The 19,618-nt window shown below is 43.8% G+C and overlaps 1 protein-coding gene and 2 long non-coding RNA genes across 3 annotated transcripts in view; 2 read left to right on the top strand and 1 right to left on the bottom strand.

The window, feature by feature from the left end:
* Positions 1-9,652, top strand: part of DNAAF9 (dynein axonemal assembly factor 9) — a 64,708-nt gene extending 55,056 nt beyond the window's left edge. The window contains exons 30-37 of the mRNA XM_068189077.1: positions 2,432-2,567; positions 2,911-2,997; positions 4,446-4,552; positions 5,234-5,308; positions 5,461-5,663; positions 7,259-7,324; positions 7,633-7,726; positions 9,161-9,652. Coding sequence (XP_068045178.1) covers positions 2,432-2,567; positions 2,911-2,997; positions 4,446-4,552; positions 5,234-5,308; positions 5,461-5,663; positions 7,259-7,324; positions 7,633-7,726; positions 9,161-9,273 — 881 coding nt within the window. The 3' untranslated portion in view covers positions 9,274-9,652. The remainder of the gene's footprint in view (positions 1-2,431; positions 2,568-2,910; positions 2,998-4,445; positions 4,553-5,233; positions 5,309-5,460; positions 5,664-7,258; positions 7,325-7,632; positions 7,727-9,160) is intronic.
* A 163-nt stretch (positions 9,653-9,815) lies between these two features.
* LOC137473233 (uncharacterized) lies at positions 9,816-14,974 on the top strand. The gene is made up of 3 exons (XR_010998661.1): positions 9,816-10,476; positions 10,961-11,024; positions 11,244-14,974. It is a non-coding gene; the product is annotated as an uncharacterized lncRNA (long non-coding RNA).
* LOC137473234 (uncharacterized) lies at positions 10,298-11,005 on the bottom strand. Its single transcript, XR_010998662.1, has 2 exons — positions 10,919-11,005; positions 10,298-10,505 (listed from the first exon to the last, which is right to left on the bottom strand). It is a non-coding gene; the product is annotated as an uncharacterized lncRNA (long non-coding RNA).
* Positions 14,975-19,618: the final 4,644 nt, after the last annotated feature.

The raw sequence follows: 19,618 nt of genomic DNA, 5'->3' as shown, positions 1-19,618 counted from the left end.
TCCTTTCTTTCTTGCACAGAAGCTGTAAGATGATACCTTCCTAGTCTAAGGGCACCCTGGCATCCCTTGTGAAACAATTTCATATAGAATACAAATTAAGACATCACCATTGTTAAGTATTCCCATTGTAAGCTTGGGAGCAAAGAGGAGCCATTATTTTCATACAGCATATGTATTTTTAATCCATCCCTCCTGTTCCTTTCCTGCTTCCATTGAACACACTATTCCCCAGGCTGCAAGGGTTCTTTTCTTTAGAGGAGTGTATAAATAAAGATTTAAACAAAACTGGGTGGTCTTCAAAATGCATCTCTTAGAAACAGAGATGGCAGTGGCAGTTTAAATAGAAAAGGTTAAATTTGTTCATTACTGAAGCTGTGGAGGCACCTTCCAATTGTCAGGAAGTTGTTTTTCTTTGGATTACACTCCCTGTGCATCAATCCAGGGTCATGAACTAGTGCCTGTGATCCCAACACCTCCAGGATTTATGGCTGGGTGTGAGCAGAGCCAGAGCTCTGAGCAGGCTTCTCCTGCTTCCAGAACTGTGTGGGAGTTTCCAGTCAGGAGTGACAGGGAGTGCCCTGGGCCAGCCACACACGGAGCAGAGACTGATGGAGAAGGAGCAGGGGTGTTGAGGAGGAGATGAGCTGGGTGATCTGCTAGATTTAATTTCCCCTGAATCTTTTTTTTTTTCTTAACTTAGAGCTTTTCCAGCTTAATCCTTGACAGTTATGGATCCTCTCTCTCCAAGGCATGGTGCTGCCAATTGTCACATGGACTCAGTGGCAGCTCTGTAACACAGCCACAGGGTGGTGGTGGGTGATTCAGGAATCCCAGAATGGTTTGGCTTGGAAGGGACCTCAAAGCTCACCTCATTCCAACCCCCTTCCACCATCCCAGGCCGCTCCAAGCCCCATCCTACCTGGCCTGGAATATTCCAGGGGTAGAATTATTATCTTATTCATATTTTTATCCTAATTTCATGATTATTATCCCCAAGCTTGATATCATTTCAAGCCTGCACGTGGCTTACATTTCAAAGGGTGCTTGCTGTTCTCCTTCCCTCTTCCCCCTCCTCTAAGAGCAAGTGTGTATTGGAGAAGACATGGATGTTCCTGAAATTGGGGTGGAAACTCCTGAGCAAGGTTAAAAGAAGAGAGAAATAGAGTGATGGAGATTTGTGCTGTTAATGAAGTTCTGGCTTGGAAGGGTCAGTGATGCAAAGAGCAGTGACTGGGAGTCTGTGGTGCCATGCAACTGCCCCAGAAATATTTGGTGCAGGAAATTTGTGTGTAAAGCAGCCTTTGCATGGATTAATGTGATTTAAGACTTGTGTAAAGACCAGGAATTACTGCAGGCAGCAGATCAAGTGTGATCAGTTGTTACATCTTTGCTTTACATAGTTGGAGGCAGAGGAAATGCATCCTGGCTCAGTTCTTCGTGGCTATTGGAGATTTTCTTTTCTTCCTTCCACTCCACTTGTAGTCACAGGAAAGTGTCAGAGCAGGGCTGCACATCTTGAGCAGAGAAATAACATTTATTGTAAAATAACAGAATTGTTTAGGTAGGAAAAGACCTCTAAGATCATCAAATCCAGTCATCAATCCAGCACCACTGCCCAGTTCCCCATTACCCCTTCAAGAGCCACATCCAGGTTTTCTTTGAACACTTCCAGGGATGGGGGCTCCACCACTGCCCTGGGCAGCTCTGCCAGGGTTTTACAACCCTTTCCATGAAGAAATATTTCCAAATATCTCATCTAAACCTCCCCTGGCACAACTTGAGGCCGTTTCCTTTCCATTTCCTCTCCATCCCTCACAAAGTCAGGACAATACAGACATCCTAGGGAGGCACCAAGTGTTGACACTGCAGTTTCTTTGAGGAACTGGGCTGAAAGTCAGATCTGTATAATTGGAGAGCAGGGTTCCTATAACTGAAATTAACTGGATGGTTTTTTGTTATCTTTTTGATGCCTCATGGGTTCAGTCTTGCTGACTGAATAACCTTTTGGAGTCTTTAAAGACAAAAAATAACCCTAAAGCCTTCTCTTGTTTTTGGGAGTGGCAACTCAGTGTCCAAAATACTGATTTTTTAGCTGTTTAGTCTCTTACTGCACGTTGAATTTACCAAGAGACTTTATACCTTAGTGTTCTTTATTTTTTAACTAGTCCTGCTCAAATTGATTCTTGTATGGATTTGTTATTTTAATTAACTGATTCTATGGATTGAGTCTAAATTGATTCTGTTAGATGAAAGATTCTCTACTTGGTTTTTTTTTTGTTGTTGTTGTAGTGGATTTTTTGTCTTTAATGAAAGAATGCAGTGAGAGGGAAGGAAAATAAGAGAAGAATGGTTGGAATATCACTGAATGGTTTATTAGTCACTGTTTTTTACGTGCCTGAGCTGTGTAAATGATCCTAATTTCCTTCCACAGGACTGGTGAGTAACGTGGTTTTCACGAGTCATGCCACAGAGCAGAGGCACCCACTCCTCGTGCAGCTGCAGAGCCTGATCCGAGCAGCAAATCCTGGAGTCTCCTTCATCCTGGCAGAAAATGGGATTGTAACGAGGTAACTTCCATCAGGATTTATCACTTCTGGCACATGGGCCACGAGCACTCAGAAACTTCTGTTCTCATGCTTGTACTCTGGTGATTTATAGGAAGGAAATGCAGATTTTTCTTAATTGCTTCTCGTGCAAAAGGGATTTTCCCTTTACGTTTATGGGCATATAAATACAGGGATTGGGAAATGTGTTTTGTTTGCAGAGTGTGATTTATGTGGCTCTTACTGCCATACTCAAGGAAAAGTGCTCTTAATTTTACTGTCACTAGCACATAATGTTTTATGTAAGTAGATAGTGGCCATTTTATTTCACTTAGAAAATTAAAAATCTTCATTTTTATCTCTACAGGAACGAGGATATTGAACTAATTCTCTCAGAAAGCAGTTTTTCAAATCCTCAGATGATGAGAGCTCGATATTTAATGTACCCTGGCTGGCAAGTATCTAGACTGAGAAGTATTAAAACTATTTTTCTAATTAACTTGAAGATTAAAATGTTTCACTAACTTCATTTATATTTTTTTTTCTAAGACTACTCATTTGGAACAGGCAGCAGCTTTGTAAATCATCTTTAAGAGAGCTGATGATTATTCTTAGTGGATACAAGATTGCTGCCCTTTTATGGGGGGAAAAAGCTCCTTTCTGGACACCATTTAAATCAGTGGCAAGATTACTGTTGCTTTCCAGAAGAATAGGCAAGAACCCTGTGGGAATAAACTGGGAAGGATTGGGATGGGTGAGGTCAGTAATGAGTGGAGTAATTTCATCCTGACAGCTACTCAGCATTACTGGAATGAACTTGCTCTGTCAGCCTGGCCATTAGCAGAGTAATTACTCACAAAACCCAGGAACCTCAGTGACAGCCTTGGCACAGCTGAGGCACAAACCCACGTGGCACCAACTTTCCACTGAACACCGAGGGAGATTTCTCCTGGCTCAGGGCTCTTCGCACATCTTGTTGCAATTCTCCCTGCTGCACCTTTTTGGCAGAAATCTGCAGCTGTCAGCCATCATAACTCCTGGCTGACCAGGCTCTGTGCTGGAAACATCATTTATTTATCATACCTTGCAGTCCTCTGTATCTCTTTATTAATAAATTTGGTTCTGAATTGGATGCAAGTAGCCAAGTAAAGCTACTGGAGTGAAGCACAAGGCTTGGGATGAGGATCTTGAATTAATATCATCACATCTGCTTGTGGATTGCATGGAGGCAAAGAGAGAGAGAGCAGGAAAAGAAAATATTTCAAACTTTTGGGCAGCTGTTAAACTATTTGATGACAGTATGCAAGAATTGGATCTGGGTAGTGTGGCAAAGAAAGAAAGAGCAGCAGGAAGAGCATCAAAAGCATCCAGGGAGATCTTACTGCAGCCTTGCAGTACCTAAAGAGGGCTTATAAAAAAGGAGTAGAATGAGTTTTTACATGGGTAGATGGTGACAGGACAAGGGAGAAGGGTTTTAAGCTAAAAGAAGAGAGATTTGGGTTAGATGTTAGGGAAAATTCTTCCCTGTGAGGGTGCTGAGCCCTGGCACAGGTGCCCAGAGAAGCTGTGGATCCCTGGAAGTGTCCAAGGCCAGGTTGGAGCAGCAGGGCTTGGAGGAACCTGGACTAGTGGAAGGTGTCCCTGCCCATGGCAGGGGTGGGAATGAGATCATTTTTAAGGTCCATTCTGACTCAAACCATTCCATGACTCCATGAAAAGGACTCCTGAGTGCTTTGACCAACCTAATGCTGTTGGCAGCACATTTTCATGGAGAAGAAATCTCTGTATTTTCTTCCTCTGAGCAAGGCTCATCTGTGGTGAAAGAACAGATGTTGTTTGCTGGATGAGAAGCAGAAACTCCTGGGATTTCTGTCTGTTGAAGGTGTTTGTTTGTGTCTCCAGGTACGAGGGTAAATACGGGGCTGGGCCCGTGTTCCCTCCCATGGTTCAGATCTGCGTGTGGTTCAGTCGCCCTCTGGAGAAAACACGATTTGTGACCAAATGCAAAGGTACCAATGAACTTTGCCTGACTTGATTGAAATCCAAGTTTGGGATGCTGAGGGATAGAGGGGAAGGAAGGCACTGACGTAACACAGTTATTTAATCACTGCTGAAGTTAACTTTTAATTGAAAACTCAGCTTTCCTTCCTAAAAGTACAGTAAATTCTGTTCCTTAGTGTCTGCTCTGGAAAATTGTCCCATGATTTTTGTTCAGATGAAAATCTAATTGAATTTTTGGTTTCTAGGACTGAGACAACTTCCTGTGTTTGCTTTTTATTTTATGTCTCATTGTATTTGGTAGTGTTGAAATATAGTTTTATAAGTGACCATCAGCTTCTACTTTTTATGCCAAATAATTCTTGGTAGCTACTAGAAAAGAGGCTCTGCTCTAGAGTAGATACATTATTAAACTTCTTCTCTCCTTAGCCAAGTAGTGTTAAAGAGGAGGATTTTACCTCCCAGACACGCTGTGAGAGTTCCTTATGCCAAACACACCTTATTTCCCAAACTCCAGGGCAAAGAATGAGAGCATAAATCTTTCATATGGGACTCCAAGGGGACATGGCAGCTTTTCCTTTGGAAGCACTGGGATGTGGATTAGAGATCAGTTGCACAGGTTTTACAAGAAGCCTCCACCAAGGAGAAGAAAAATAAGTTGAGATAATCTGTTTGTCTTTTGTTTCAAACAGCAATTAAGTCGTTGCTCAAGCCAAGTCCTTTTTCTGGAAACATTTATCACATCATGGGCAAAGTGAAGTTTTCAGGTAAGGGCAAATCACTGCTGAGGTGTTGTGATCACACTGCATGTTATGGGTGTTTAGAAAAGTATTTCTGTCCTGGATTCTGTCTGCACCAGTGTTGATGTTAGATTAGATTAGCAATTATCAGGCCCTTCCTTCCGTCTTCTCCTTCTTAGATGCTGATAAAGTCATTGAAGTCTGTCACAACACAGCAGCAAATTCCCTAAGCCTGGTGCCTGTTCCGGAGGGGCCGACTCCTCCTGATTCCAGAAATGATCCCAGAGACTGCAGCAGTCAACAGGAATATTTCCTTGTGTTCATTGGCTGCTCCCTGAAGGAAGAGGATATCAAAGATTGGCTCAGAGAAACTGCAAAACAGGTTTGTGGGCAGGTTTCCTTTTGTTCAGTGCTTGGCATTTCTTAATGAGCAAAGGAAAAATCCGAGTGTCTCAGTGAAACATTTGGGTTTCTTAATTAATCTCTTTTTTTTTTTTTTCTTCTACCAAGCTATTGATATTCTAGTGTGCAAATAGATTTCAGGAAGGGGACTAAGAGTTTACAAATGTATGTTGTAATCTCTGTATTGTTTTAGAGCTTGCTACAGCTTATTCATGGATTGATTTGCTCTTGAATGCTTGAGCAAATGGATTATGTCCAGGATAAACACAAAATGATTTAGCTGAGCTGTGATTGCCAAGGGCTGAAGTGTGCTATGCAATAAATCTTCTTCCAGTACCTGAATGCTGGCAAAGCTGAAAATTTGTTTTGATACACTAAATTAAACCTCCTTGGAAGTAATCCACTGAAAGGGAGGGTAGAGTCCTGTTCATTTTGTCATCTTTAATTAGTGTATTTCTGCATGGCTGATGTATCCATGCAATAAGGAGTAGGGAGCAGGGAATGTGGCTGTTTGTAGGAAGCTCAGAAGGCAGAGTTTGCACAGAGGGACTGCCGCAGCTGATTGACAGAATCACAGATCCATAAAATCCTGCAACATTTTGGGTAGGAAGGGACCTTAAATCCCATCCAGTTCCACCCCCTGCCATGGACAGGGACACCTTCCACTATCCCAAATTGTTCCATACCCTGTCCAGCCTGGCCTTGGACACTTCCAGGGATCCAGGGGCAGCCACAGCTTCTCTGGGCAACTTTTTGGAACATTTCTAAGTTAAAAAATACTCTATGTTACTTATATATGGGTTAGGATTTACACAATGTCTCCCTCCAAAAATTTGTGTGGGAAGGGAGAAGTGTTTCCTGCAGGCTGTGGCTGGAGCAGTTGCTAAGGTTCTAAGATTTCTGAGGTTTTTGAGTTTCTGAGATGCTCAGGTTCTCATCTTCTGTTCCCCTGTGTTAATTCAGGGAGTTAATCAATTTTCTGTGCTGATTATCTCATGCTCTGCACTTACCATAGGGGTAAAATATGGAGACAAATGCTTTGCCATGGAAGAAAGCTCTTTGTGGAATACTACTTAAATTTTATGAAAACTTGGAACTTAAATGCTTATCTCAAGTGTGAAGTGTTTCCTCTTTGAGCAATTCAAGACTATAAACACTTTTTGTACAGTCATGGCTAATTGAGGGTTTCAGATAGCTCTAAGAGTTACCACATGCTGCAGGAAAGAAAGGGATTACAGAATTTCTCAGGCTCAAAATGAAATTGTTTTTCTGTTCCTGTGCCAGCTTTCTTACAGGAAAGCTGTATTTAAATTGTCTTGTCTAAAATACTTACAGAATTTTTAATTTCTGAGTGCTTTCTGTAGGATCAGTGAATTTTTACTTTTGTTTTCAGAACATAGTTGTGAATGCCTTCATAGAACTGAATAATTTTAAAAATGAATTTTTTGAAATACATGCTTCTATTTGGTGGTTTGGTTTTACTTTTTTTTTTTAAATTGATTTTTTAACCAACTAAGCTGTGATACCACATTGTCATTCTGTAGTCACATAATTGGAACCTCCTTCTTTATACAGAAACCTCAGAGGAAAGCCCTGAAAACCAGAGGAATGTTAACCCTTCAGGAAATCAAAAACATCCACGTGAGTAAAAGCAATAATTTACAAACCCTTCTTTTGGCTGATTTGCCTTAAATATCCATCTGGATGACAAAGCACCTGCCACAACAAGTGTGCTGAGCACTAAATTACTGCAGCACTTTTGGAGCTGTCCAGGAGGGATTTGAGGTATAAATCTGATCTCAGAGCTCCAAATTCACTCTGGAAAGCAGGAGAAGGTGTAAAATTGGCCATCTTTGGTTGCTGTAATGGCCCTTCCATTTTCTTTTATCTATTTGAGTTTGTAAGGACTGTGCCTACAGGTGTTTAATTTAAATTCTTTCCTGCTGCAGGTGAAACGCCACTTGGATCCGCTTCCAGCTGGTTATTTTTACAATGGGACTCAATTTGTGAATTTTTTTGGTGACAAAATGGATTATCATCCATGTATCCTTTAAGATTGAGGGGTTTGGGGAAGGTTTTAGGTAGGCAATGAAGTGTGCAGCTCCGAAATGTTAAGTGCCAAAGCAGATATGGTAAAGAACTAGTTCCTTGCCAGCTAAAGCTTAGTTTTAAAGCCTTTTTTGAAAGATAAGATCTCAGAAACAGAATAGAACCAACAAAACAAACCCCAAACTGCCCATGAGCTCATGCAGGGAATAATTTATGGACCACAGCTTGTCAAAGTAATATTTTTCAAACCAAATAGTGCTGTAATTGCACTGAATGCCTGGGCACGACTGATAAAACTTCCAAATGAATGCAATTTCATGTGTGCACATACTCAAATGAAAACAATCATATTTTTGTCCTTAGTCTTACCCTGGAATTCCTTGCCAAGGTTCCAGTGTATTCCTCTTGCCCTTGGTCACCACCTGGGGACAAGGGTCAGTGGTGGCCATGGCTGTGCTGGGTTAACAGCTGCGCTTGATGATCTCAGAGGGCTTTTCCAGCCTTAATAATTCTGTGATTCTCTCAATTTCATAACTTCCTTTTGCTTCTATCTTTGGTCACCAACTTCCAAATTGGTTTTATATTCCCAGTTTACTTTGCACCGTAACTTCTCCAAACTTGGTAAAAATCCAGGGGATGCTGCTTTGGAATAAGAGTTATTTTCTGGGGACGACTATAAAATTTTAAGCAAGCAGATTTCTGTCTGCAGGGCACAAAACCCAACAGCAAACTTGAATTTCAATATTCACTGGAAAATTATTGATGCCCCTGGATCCCTGGAAGTATCCAAGGCCAGGCTGGATGGGGCTTGGAGCACCCTGGGCTAGTGGGATGTGTCCTGCCCATGGCAGGGGTGGAATGAGATGGACTTTTTGCTCCATCCAACCCAAACCATTCCAGGATTCTTCACTCCACCTCTCCCTTGGTGTTTGGCAGGGAAAGCTGAAGGCCTGGTTAACCCTTTATGGGGGATTTGAATTTTGGGCAGAGTTTTAGACTTGTGTTTCAGCAGAACAGCTGGAAATGTCTTCAGAGAGTCCCAGAATGGTTTGGGATGGAAGGGACCTTGGTGCTGATCTTGTTCCAGCCCCTTCCAGGGATGAGGAGGCCAAAACCTCTTTGGGCAACCTGTGCCAGGGCCTCACCACCCTCCCAGGGAAGAATTTTTTCCTAACATCCCATCTAACCCTGCTATGGTTTTACTGCCCTTAGATCTTCCTCCTGTCTGGGAAATATCCCTTGTGCAGCTCCTTTGTTCCCTGGGAACACCGAGTTGGGGTAGCTCTGGCTGTAGAACTTCTAGAAAGTAATATATTGAATTTCTGCTTTCACTGAGTGTCCCAGAACTGGCACTTCCTTCAAACCTGGATGTTCTTTTCTACTAAATTCCATTTGCACGAATGTTCTTCCTTCACCTTTCCCAACCAGTAATGGACCAGTTCATGAATGATTACTTGGAAGAAGCCAACAGGGAAATCGAGAAGTACAACAGGGAGCTGGAGGAGCAGGAGTACCACGACCTCTTTGAGCAGAAGATTTAAGCACGTGGATCCTGAGTGTTCCTGTCCTTGTGTCAGGAGCCAAAAATGCTTGTTTTGTCCTTTTGGCTCACGAGAAATTGAGTGAAATGTCTGTTTTCAGCACTCCTTCCTAAACTAAGGGATTGTTCCCCTAAGGTTGGCATTTAACATGGTAACTGCTTAGCTGTTTGTACTGTCAGGATTGCTTCCACTTCACCTTAATTCCAGACTGTACAGAGCATCACCTGGAATCTCTGGCTTGTGGTGGAAATGTGGGAAAAAGAAGAAGAAGGAGGAGAAAAGAAGCAAAACTGGATTATTTTCCTAAAAAGGTCAGAATGTAGTTGTGGAATTGGACCATGGTGCAGATATCAAACAATGCCTGGGCGTCCCTTCGAAATCGTTGCACAGGAGGGGGGGAATTCAGGATGTGGGATTGGGGTGTTCCCAAAGCGAGAAATGGGGGAACAGACTCGGAAGAGTCCCCAATCCCAGAACTGTTAGGGTGTTCCTGAAGCAAAAAATGGGGGAATAATGAAAAAATTTAAGAGAATCCCTAATCAGCAGCTGCTGTGATGTTCCCAAAGTGAGAAATGGGGGAACAATTGGAAAAACTCAGAACTGAGTCCCTAATCAACAGCTGCTGGGATGTTCCCAAAGTGAGAAATGGGGGAACAGTGGGGAAAACTCAAAATTGGGTCCCTGATCCCACAGCTCTTGGTGTGTTCCCAAAGCGAGAAATGGGGGAACAGTGGGAAAAAGTCTGAAGTGCTCCTGATCCCAGAGCTGTTGGTGTGTTCCCAAAGCAAGAAATGGGAGAATGATTCAAAAACTTAGAATCCCCGAATCTGCAGCTGTTGGGATGTTCCCAAAGCGAGAAATGGGGGAACAGTGGGGAAAACTCAGAACTGAGTCCCTAATTTACAGTTGTTGGGATGTTCCCAAAGCGAGAAATGGGGGAACAGTGGGAAAAGCTCAGAACTGAGTCCCTGATCCCACAACTGCTGGGGCAATCCCAAAGTGAAAAATGTGGAAACAGAGGGAACAACTCAGAAGAGTCCCTAATCCCAGAGCTGTCAGGGTGTTCCCAAAGCGAGAAATGGGGGAACAATGGGAAGAACTCAGAACTGAGTCCCTGATCCCACATTTTTCAGAGAGTTCCCAAAGTGAGAAATTGGGGAATGGGAAAAGCTCAGATGGGCACCTAATCCCACAGCTGTTGGTGTGTTCCCAAAGCGAGAAATGGGGGAACACTTTCTCAGAGTCCCTCATCCCACAGTTGTTGATGTATTGCCAAAGTGAGGAATGGGGGAACAGAGGGAAAAGCTCTAATCTAGTCCCTCAGCTGCTGGGGTGTTCCTAAAGCAAGAAACGGGAGAACAATGGGGAAAAAATCAGAATTGAGTCCCTAATTCCAGAGCTGTTGGTGTGTTCCCAAAGCAAGAAATGGGAGAATGATTAAAAATTTTAGAATCCCTGAATCTGCAGCTGTTAGGATGTTCCCAAAGTGAGAAATCGGGGAACTGTGGGAAGAACTCAGAATTGAGTCCCTAATTCCACAGCTGTCAGGGCATTCCCAAAGCAAGAAATGGGGGAATGGGAGAAGTTCAAATGAGCACCTAATCCCACAGCTGTTAGGATGTTCCCAAAGCAAGAAATGGGGAACAGTGGGGAAAAACTGAAGAATCCCTAATCCCAGAGCTGTCAGATGTTCCCAAAGCGAGAAATGGGGGAACAATGGGAAAAGCTCAGAACTGAGTCCCTAATTTACAGTTGTTGGGATGTTCCCAAAGCGAGAAATGGGGGAACAGTGGGGAAAAGCTCAGAACTGAGTCCCTAATTTACAGTTGTTGGGATGTTCCCAAAGCGAGAAATGGGGGAACAGTGGGGAAAACTCAGAACTGAGTCCCTGATCCCACAACTGCTGGGGCAATCCCAAAGTGAAAAATGTGGAAACAGAGGGAACAACTCAGAAGAGTCCCTAATCCCAGAGCTGTCAGGGTGTTCCCAAAGCGAGAAATGGGGGAACACTTTCCAGAGTCCCTAATTCCAGAGCTGTTAGGGCAATCCCAAAGTGAAAATTGTGGAAACAGTGGGAGCAACTCAAAATCAAGTCCCTAATCCCAGAGCTGTCAGGGTGTTCCCAAAGAGAGGGATGAGGGAACACTCCCACCCCCACCTTTGCCAGGGCACAGCCCATCTCAAAACCTCAGCACAGTTTGAGTCTGCACTTGAAATTCTGACTTTAAAGAAAAGCTATTTATACATTTCAGGGTGAAATCAGTGGAGAAATCTTAATTTCTTCCCAGTGCTCTCATTGGGATTCTGGAAAATATTTCCTGGCTGGCTGCACTGTGCACCTTGCTTAGATTATCCCTGGAGGATTCCTATTGCAGTCCTAAAAACTGGGCAAGGCAAGGCTAGGGAGAGATTCTTCAGCTGAAGAATTCCTTTTCATGAAGATGAGTGATTTCCAAAGGTAAAAAATAGCAAAGGGTGTTACTTGAAAGAGGCAGGAACTTGTTTGTGGAGCTTCCAGGAGAGTTTGCACACCGTAACATTTCACCGTGCTGGTGAGAAATCAGCTTTTTTAGTACTTGCAACAGAATTTTTATAGTTCCTAAATGATAGAACAGGAATGCTGGCAGCCTGTCCTAACTTAATTCAGTATCATTTTAAAGGAGGCTTTATAAATATCCCTGCCTGAAGGATTATAAAGTACCTTAGCAGCTACTTACAGGTAATTATTGGAGTTTATTTGAATAAGCAGATTATTGCAGCATGCATGTGTTCAGAATTTAGGTGAGAGCAGCCCAGCAGGAATTTTTTATTTTCATATTCCTTTGCCTTAGGGACAGCTCAATCTTTTACTGCAACTGCAGCTTTTCTTTCTGACCAGATGTTTGTGATACAGCAAGAAATGGAATGAAAAATCTCTTGCAGAACACTTAAAATACTTCAAATGTATCTGCACAGCCTCATCTCGAGGCAGGAAAATGAGGTTTAACCCCTGCCATCAAACCTGAGGCTAAATTAGAGTTTCTGCTTTGCTAAAGAGATGTATTTTTTACCTTTGGAATATGAAATAAGTGACATTTCAGGAACCTGAAGCACATTTTTGGTGGTTTTGGTCTTCATAGCTCGGTGCCCGTCCTGTGAGTGTTCCACAGTGCGGAGGTGGAATTCCAGGTGCTGCAGGCTGGGATAGAAATATTGATAAGGTTTCATTCCTTGCTTTCCTCCTAGATTTAAAAAGCTGTCTGAATTGAAGACTTTAATATTTTATTTTATTTTCTTTCTTTTTGCACACCACGAGACTTTATATAAAAACTACTTGTATCCTGTTAGAGGCCAGTAAAAGCCAGCAATTAGTTTGTGTTTTTAGGCTTTCCCAGGGTATTCCCTGGATCACAAGTGTGGAGCATCCTGATAAAGCTCGTGAGTTTTATCTATGCATGGCTAAATTTTAGTCTTAATATCCTGTAGTGCCTGTAGAGCAAAGGTAGCTAGCAGTGAGTTTGGGGGGCTGCCAGGGGTTTACAACTCAATCCAGTTAGTTGCATGAAATTATTTCACAGCCCAGAATTTTTAGGAGTCCCAAAATTCTGGCGGTAGCGCTGCAATAAAAAGGGGCGTTAGGAAACTGAACTCCAATTGGAATTGCTTTGCCAATTAACTCGGTGTAAACCCAGCTGTTCCAGTCCCAGTTCTCTCACCTGCAAAGCCATATTTTTAGAGTAGTGGGATGTGATGTGGGAAGAAATTCCAGTGGGTGGGACAGCAGGCATGTGGTGGAGGCTTTGTCTCAACTCGTGAGTGGATCAGAGTAGATTTAAGTGCAATTGATTGAAAATAGATGAAGATGCTGTAGCTGATTTTTGCTCTGCTGAACTCTTTTTAAGAACTCCAATTTGTGCAGCTCTCAAATCAATATGGATGGGGCTTGATCCAGCTGGAATTCCAAGCCCTGTGAACAAAAAAAAGGAAGTAATTGGGGTGTGAGTGTACAAATTGAGCTGTTCCTTAAAAACTGGAGCAGAAGAGCTCGGAACAAAGGCCTAGAACCCTCCTGTGCTGTGCTGCATGTGCTCTATGGTCATAGCTGTGTATTACAAAGACCTTTCACCAGACTGGTACTGGCTCAATTCATGTATTTTGGTATTGAAAGAAATTGATTACCTCAATTTTTAGCGTTTATTTTTGAACTGTGACTTTCAACCAGAACGAAAAAAAAAAAAAAAGAAAAAAAAAAGAAAAATACCGAAATAGTGAAACTGTGACAATGGTATCCTTTAAATGTAGTAGTGCCTTGCAGATGACACCATTTATTCTCCAAATAAATGGATGTCAGGGGTTGCACCCCCCCCTTTTTTTTTTAAAGGAAAATAACGGTTTTGGTGAAAGGACTTAAAAATTTAACCTAGTGACAAATATTAGCACAAATGGTTAAACTGTTTAAAAGAAAACTCTTTGAGGACTGAAATGCCTGATGCTGCTGCTGTTGAAGAGCAGTTGCTGATTTTTTGGGAGTCGATTCTAACGATCAGCAGTGCTTTTTGAATTTTTTTTTTTTTTTTTTTTTTTTTTAGAAGAGTGTAACTTTTGTACTCTGGTCAGAGCTGTTTGTACTGTATGAAATCCCCAGCCTAGGGGGTTTGGTGTCCTCATTCCTTGGAAGTCGAGGTGAGGATGGAGCTACTCCGAAGGATTGAGGTTTGAACGTTTTTTTGCTACTGTATAATTAAAAAAAAAACCAACAAAAAAAGCACCATTTCTAACCCACTGATGTTTGGATACAGCAAAAGTGCCATTACACTGTTCCTTTTCTCTTTTATTGTACTTGGAAAAATTTGTGTCCAGGCATTCCTGAGCTTGGGAAGTGCTGAAGAGTCCTCAAGGGGTTTCCACGCTTTGCTGACCTTTGTTAGCAGCTTGTGGTGGTGTTTTTTTCTTTCTCCTCACCGAGAATGAGTGTGATCAGAAGTTACTGAAGTTATAGGATTCAAATGTGACAAACTTAGCAGGGGAACCTTTGCAATTTGAGCTGCTCTGCAATCTGGGAGTATTTGAATTTTAAGCTGTGCAATTTGGGATTAATCCAGTTTTACACTTTGCAATTAACACACCAGATTGCAGGGAGGAATTAAGTTGCATGTGAGGGTTCCCTAATAAGTTGCAATTTTTTTTTTTTAATTGTTGATGTTTTTTAATTGAAACTTGTCTGAATTTGCACAGATTTAAGCTCTGGAATACTTTTGGTATTCTTGAAAAGGGAAAAAAAAATTGTGACTAGTATAGTGAATTGTGAACTGTGAGTTGGTAGAACCACAAGGTTGATCTAATGTTAGGTTGTTAAAAATGTACCTCAGAAAGCTCGTGAGAAATCGCTTCATTTTTACACAACAGCCAGATCCTGACCTAACACTTCTCACTTTACAATGTGCCAAAATTCACTTTTATACTAGTTCTCAATGCTTTAATATTTGCAACTCTAAGTTAAAAACGTGTTATTTACAAACACTACTGTAACTTCAGTTCAGCTGAATGGTGTGATTGAAGCTTTTTGCCTCTCGTATTTATTACACAACTTGATTCAGTAAATATAAAATTACCTTTCCATTTATTTTTGTATTGTTTTACATGTTTATACCTGCAGTTTGTGTGACTTTTACACCTGTAACTCAGATGTGATGGAAAGAACCAATAAACAATATCCATCCACTGCCTGGCTTTGGCTCTTTTAATAAACTCACAGGTTCCTAAACTGGAATTTTTAAACTTTGAGTGGTTTTCATTTAAAATTTTGAAACTGGCGGAAAGGTGAGTGGTTTGTATTCAAATTAAAATAAAAAAAATAAGGTTTTATGGGGTATTTTTTGGCTGCTATTTTAAGTTTAGACCTTCTTGCTTGGGCTTTTAATTGGGTAAAATTCAAACTCAAAGGAGATTCATCTGCTTTGTGCTGCTGTCTCTGTTTTTCGGCAGCTGTGTGTGAGCATAAATTGGTATTTACATATTTACAAATATAGGGAGGTGCTAAACCTTCCTCCTTGTGCTCACAGAAATGAGGATGCAGCTTCAAGATCCATGGATATCAGATCTGGCTGCCATGGAGAGGGCAATCCCAACTTACCCTTCTTTCCCTGAGGGGCTGAGCATGAATCAGATTTTTGCTGGTTAAGCTCAGCCTGCAGCTGATTTTGTGTCTCTGTTTTACATCAGTTTTGCATTCACTGGGGGAGGTTTTGTGCTTGATTTGGTTTTTAGGAACCAAATGATTTGTGTAAATCCAGCCTGCTTTGCATGTTCCAGGTGTGCACATAAACCAGCAGCTTCTGGGGCACGGATTTTGGACTGAAATCCAGTTTTCCCTTGCTGTGCAGCTGGGTTTGGAAAGCAGTTCCCAGCTGTAAATTCTCAGGGTCTGGGTGTTGGGATGACCCCAAGATTGTAAAAGTCTTTTTCTCCCAGCCCGTGCAGCCAAAGGAGGAGCCTGAATGCATAGGATTGGCTTCTCAAGGTTGTTTATTTTCCCTTATCTAGAACATTCTTTCTCTGCCCTGCTGAGCTCTGTCCAGCAGGTCGGCCATGGCATTCTGTCTGCCCTCAGGGCGGTGTTCACATTTTATACCAAAAGCTCCGTGTGCTATGTTTACAAAAACGTGCCAATATCTGTCATCTATGTTGGGCAGTCTGTACCTTAAACCAACAGAAAAGTGTCACCATCACAGCAAGACATGGAGGGCAAGGAGAAGGAGAAGAAGGTCAGGACACACCCAAATCCCTCCATTTTGTACCCCTGAACCCCATTCTAAAAAAGCCCCAAAATTCTACATTTTCACCCTGTGTTAATTCAACTACCACACTACTGAAACAAGCCCTTGTGGCTTGTAATTCCTCACACAGAGTTGGCAGCTTTTTCCACGGGCTAAAATGGAAGCCACAGGTGTTTTTGACTTCGTGCCAAGGTCCCCAAGCCCCCTGCCAGGGTCTGGAGACAGCCAGGGCAGCCAGAGGGATGTCCTGGACTCTGACAGTAAATCGGGAATTTGGGTGGCAGCAGGACCAGGGCAGTGCCCATCCCCTGTGCTGGCACGGCTGGGGCATCTCCAGTCCTGGGGGTGGTTTTGGGGTCTCCAGGTACAGGACAGACATTGAGGGAGCTGGGAAAGGGGCTCAGCCTGGAGAAAAGGAGGCTCAGGGGGGACCTTGTGGCTCTGCACAACTCCCGACAGGAGGGGACAGCCGGGGGGGTCGGGCTCTGCTCCCAGGGAACAGGGACAGGAGGAGAGGGAACGGCCTCAGGCTGGGCCAGGGGAGGTTCAGATTGGATATCTGGGAAAATTTCTTCATGGAAAGGATTATTACACATTGCTCAAAAGCTCTCCAAAATTACCAAGTCCAACCATTCCCCCAGCACTGCCAAGGCCGCCACTGATTGTGTCCCCAAGTGCCACATCCACATGGCTTTTCAACCCCTCCAGGGATGGGGGCTCCACCACTGCCCTGGGCAGCTGTGCCAGGGCTGAGCAACCCTTTCCATGAAAAAATGGGGTGTTAAATATGCTTTGAGAGGCTTTAGATGATGGGGAACTATCTGAGTTTCATTTCCTAAGAGAGATGAGGTAGATTTTCCTGAGCATACCCCAAATCAGGGTTTTTAGTCCTGTTTCTTGCTCTTAATTATCTCGTTTTGGTCAGTCTGGTTGTATCCGTAGAGGTCTCCAGCTCTCCTTGGCTTTTCATAAGCTTCTCTTCCTTCCATGTGAACTCATCTAGAATTTCTTTGCCTACGTGTCCGCCAACAAATGGTGCCTCTTTAGCTTCATAAATTACCAGCCTAATTAAAGTAATGAACTCCCAACAGGAATTGCATGGAAATGGGAGCACTTGTTAATTGAATAGCCCTGGGTTCGGCTCCCATTGTACACGTCCCACAAGGTGCTTGTGTGATTCCCTCCTATTGAATTGGCTTAAAATAAACCTTCAGGGCAGTTTGATGTCTTGGTAGGAAAGAAAACACCCAACGGGCAAGGCCTGGAGGATTTCAATAGCTTTACTGCTCCAGGACAGACAGAAAAACAACAAGAAAAGCATGGAAGGTAAAATGTGGGTGACCCATTCATGGCTAGGAATTCAGCAGGCACACAATGCATTGTATAGATCACTGCAAAACCGCCCCACACGAGTGAAACAGGAAATTTCTAATGGTTCAAATTGAGCCTTCACTCAACCCCACCAAAAATCTTCCATTTTTCTGTGTTATCAAAGTTAGTTCAATATTTGCTTTATATACATCCTGTTCCGGACTTTGATTCCTCTATACAGCACCTTCCTGCCTTCTAATATCTGATTTATTGCAGAGCCCTTTTTCTTCCTAAGGTTTGGCTTTCCCTGCTTTAACTCTTTATCTTGTCAGCCTTTCCTTGGGCCTCTCCTTGCTTTGGGAAGCTCTGGAGAAAGGATAACTGAGGAGCTAGAAAAGAAGGAGAGGCTACAGGGACTGTAAGGGTGGGTCACAGGATTTTTGGGACAGAGATCTGGAATATCCAAGGTGCTTGAGTGCATCAAACCAGAAGATGGGACTTTAAATATCGACCAGTTCCAACCCTCTGTCCTGGGCAGGGACACCTTCCATCATCCCAGATGGATCCAGCCTGGCCTTGGACACTTCCAGGGATCCAGGGGCAGCCACAGCTTCTCTGGGCACCCTGTGCCAGGGCCTGCCCACCCTCACAGGGAACAATTCCTGCCCAATATCCCATCCATCCCTGCCCTCTGGCAGTGGGAGCGATTCCCTGTGTCCTGTCCCTCCATGCCTTGTCCCCAGTCCTCTCCAGCTCTCCTGGAGCCCCTTTAGGCCCTGGAAGGTGTTTAAAGGTGTCCCCAGACCCTTCTCTTCTCCAGGATCCGGAGCCTTCCCACACCATCCCAGCTGTGGTGCTGGATTGGGATCGCTGCCCTCCCCACACTCTGGGGTTCTTTGCAGCCCTTGCCCATGCCAGGGAAATGAGGAGGAAATTCTCTGCTCCAGGTCAGGATGGACATCACCAGCACTCAGGAAAGGGCCCAGAAGCAGGCTGGATGCTGAAGACTCCTGAAAGGTGTGTTTCCTGTGCAACAACAGGGAATTTTGTTGTATTTCCCTGTGGAACCTCTTGGGGTAAGTGCTGAAGTTCCTCCTGTACCAGCAGACACATCCCTTCTCCCTTTGCTGGCACAAAGGAGAGCACAAAGACAGAATTGCAAATTGTGGTGCCTCCTAAATGCCTTGAGCTGTCAGAGCTGACCTGCCCCATTCACTGAATTCTATCCTGAATGGACCATCGGGATTATAGGACATGGGGAAAGGCTCCCACTGCCAGAGGGTAGGGATGGATGGGAGATTGGGCAGGAATTGTTCCCTGTGAGGATGGTGAGGCCCTGGCACAGGGTGCCCAGAGAAGCTGTGGCTGTCCCTGGATCCCTGGAAGTGCCCAAGACCAGGTTGGACAGGGCTTGGAGCCACCTGGGATAGTGGAAGGTGTCCCTGCCCATGGCAGGGGGTGGGAAGAGACAATCTTTAATGTCCCTTCCAACCCAACCCATTCCATAATTCCCTGCATTCCTTGCAACTTTCTTTCTTCTGAAGATGGAGTAAAAAAATCTCCTTGAATGATGCAATTTCACCCCTAAAATCTCAAGGCCCTGCTGTCCCCTGCCCTATTCCTGGCAGTGGGATGTGGTCATGACAGAGCAGGGCTGGTAAGAGATTTCTCTTCTCAAAGGCAAGGCCTGGGCTTGCTTGGTGTGTGCTGCAGATTAAAATCACCGCTGCAAAGCAAATGAAACACAAATGTTTTGGGCTTGGCTCGTTTTGGGAAGGGTGTCCCTTCCGCTGGCTGCTGTTTATTTGCTTAGGTGAGGTGGGTGCAAGTTCTAACAATAAACTTTCCTGGGAACGTGATGGGAGAGGTCAGGGAAAAAGGAGAAACCAGCAGCAGGCGTGGGATGGGATGCTGGAGGGATGTGGGAGGATAGAGTGGGCACAGAAGAGGTTGGGATGTGCTCCTCCCTGTGTGTCTCATCCTCCTCACAGGGAGAGAGGGGCATCGCTTTGGGCCGTGGGTCCTTTCAGCCCCTCCTGCCAAGGTCAGCCATTAAAGGGGTTAAATCGGCGTGGAGTGAGAGAAGAAGGGATGCAGGGTGGTTATGGATGTCCCTGGAAGTGCCCAAGGCCAGGCTGGACAAGGCTTGGAACCACCTGGGACAGTGGAAGGTGTCCCTGCCCATGGCAGTGGTGGGACTGGATGATCTTTAAGGTCCTTTCCCACCCAAACAATTCCATCATTATAATTTAAGGAAGGGAACTTGCAGTTTGAGCCTG

The sequence above is a fragment of the Anomalospiza imberbis genome, chromosome 4, assembly GCF_031753505.1.
Source record: "Anomalospiza imberbis isolate Cuckoo-Finch-1a 21T00152 chromosome 4, ASM3175350v1, whole genome shotgun sequence".
NCBI lineage: Eukaryota > Metazoa > Chordata > Aves > Passeriformes > Viduidae > Anomalospiza > Anomalospiza imberbis.
The sequence above is the reverse complement of the archived record's forward strand: the minus strand, read 5'-3'. Positions and strand labels throughout refer to the sequence as shown.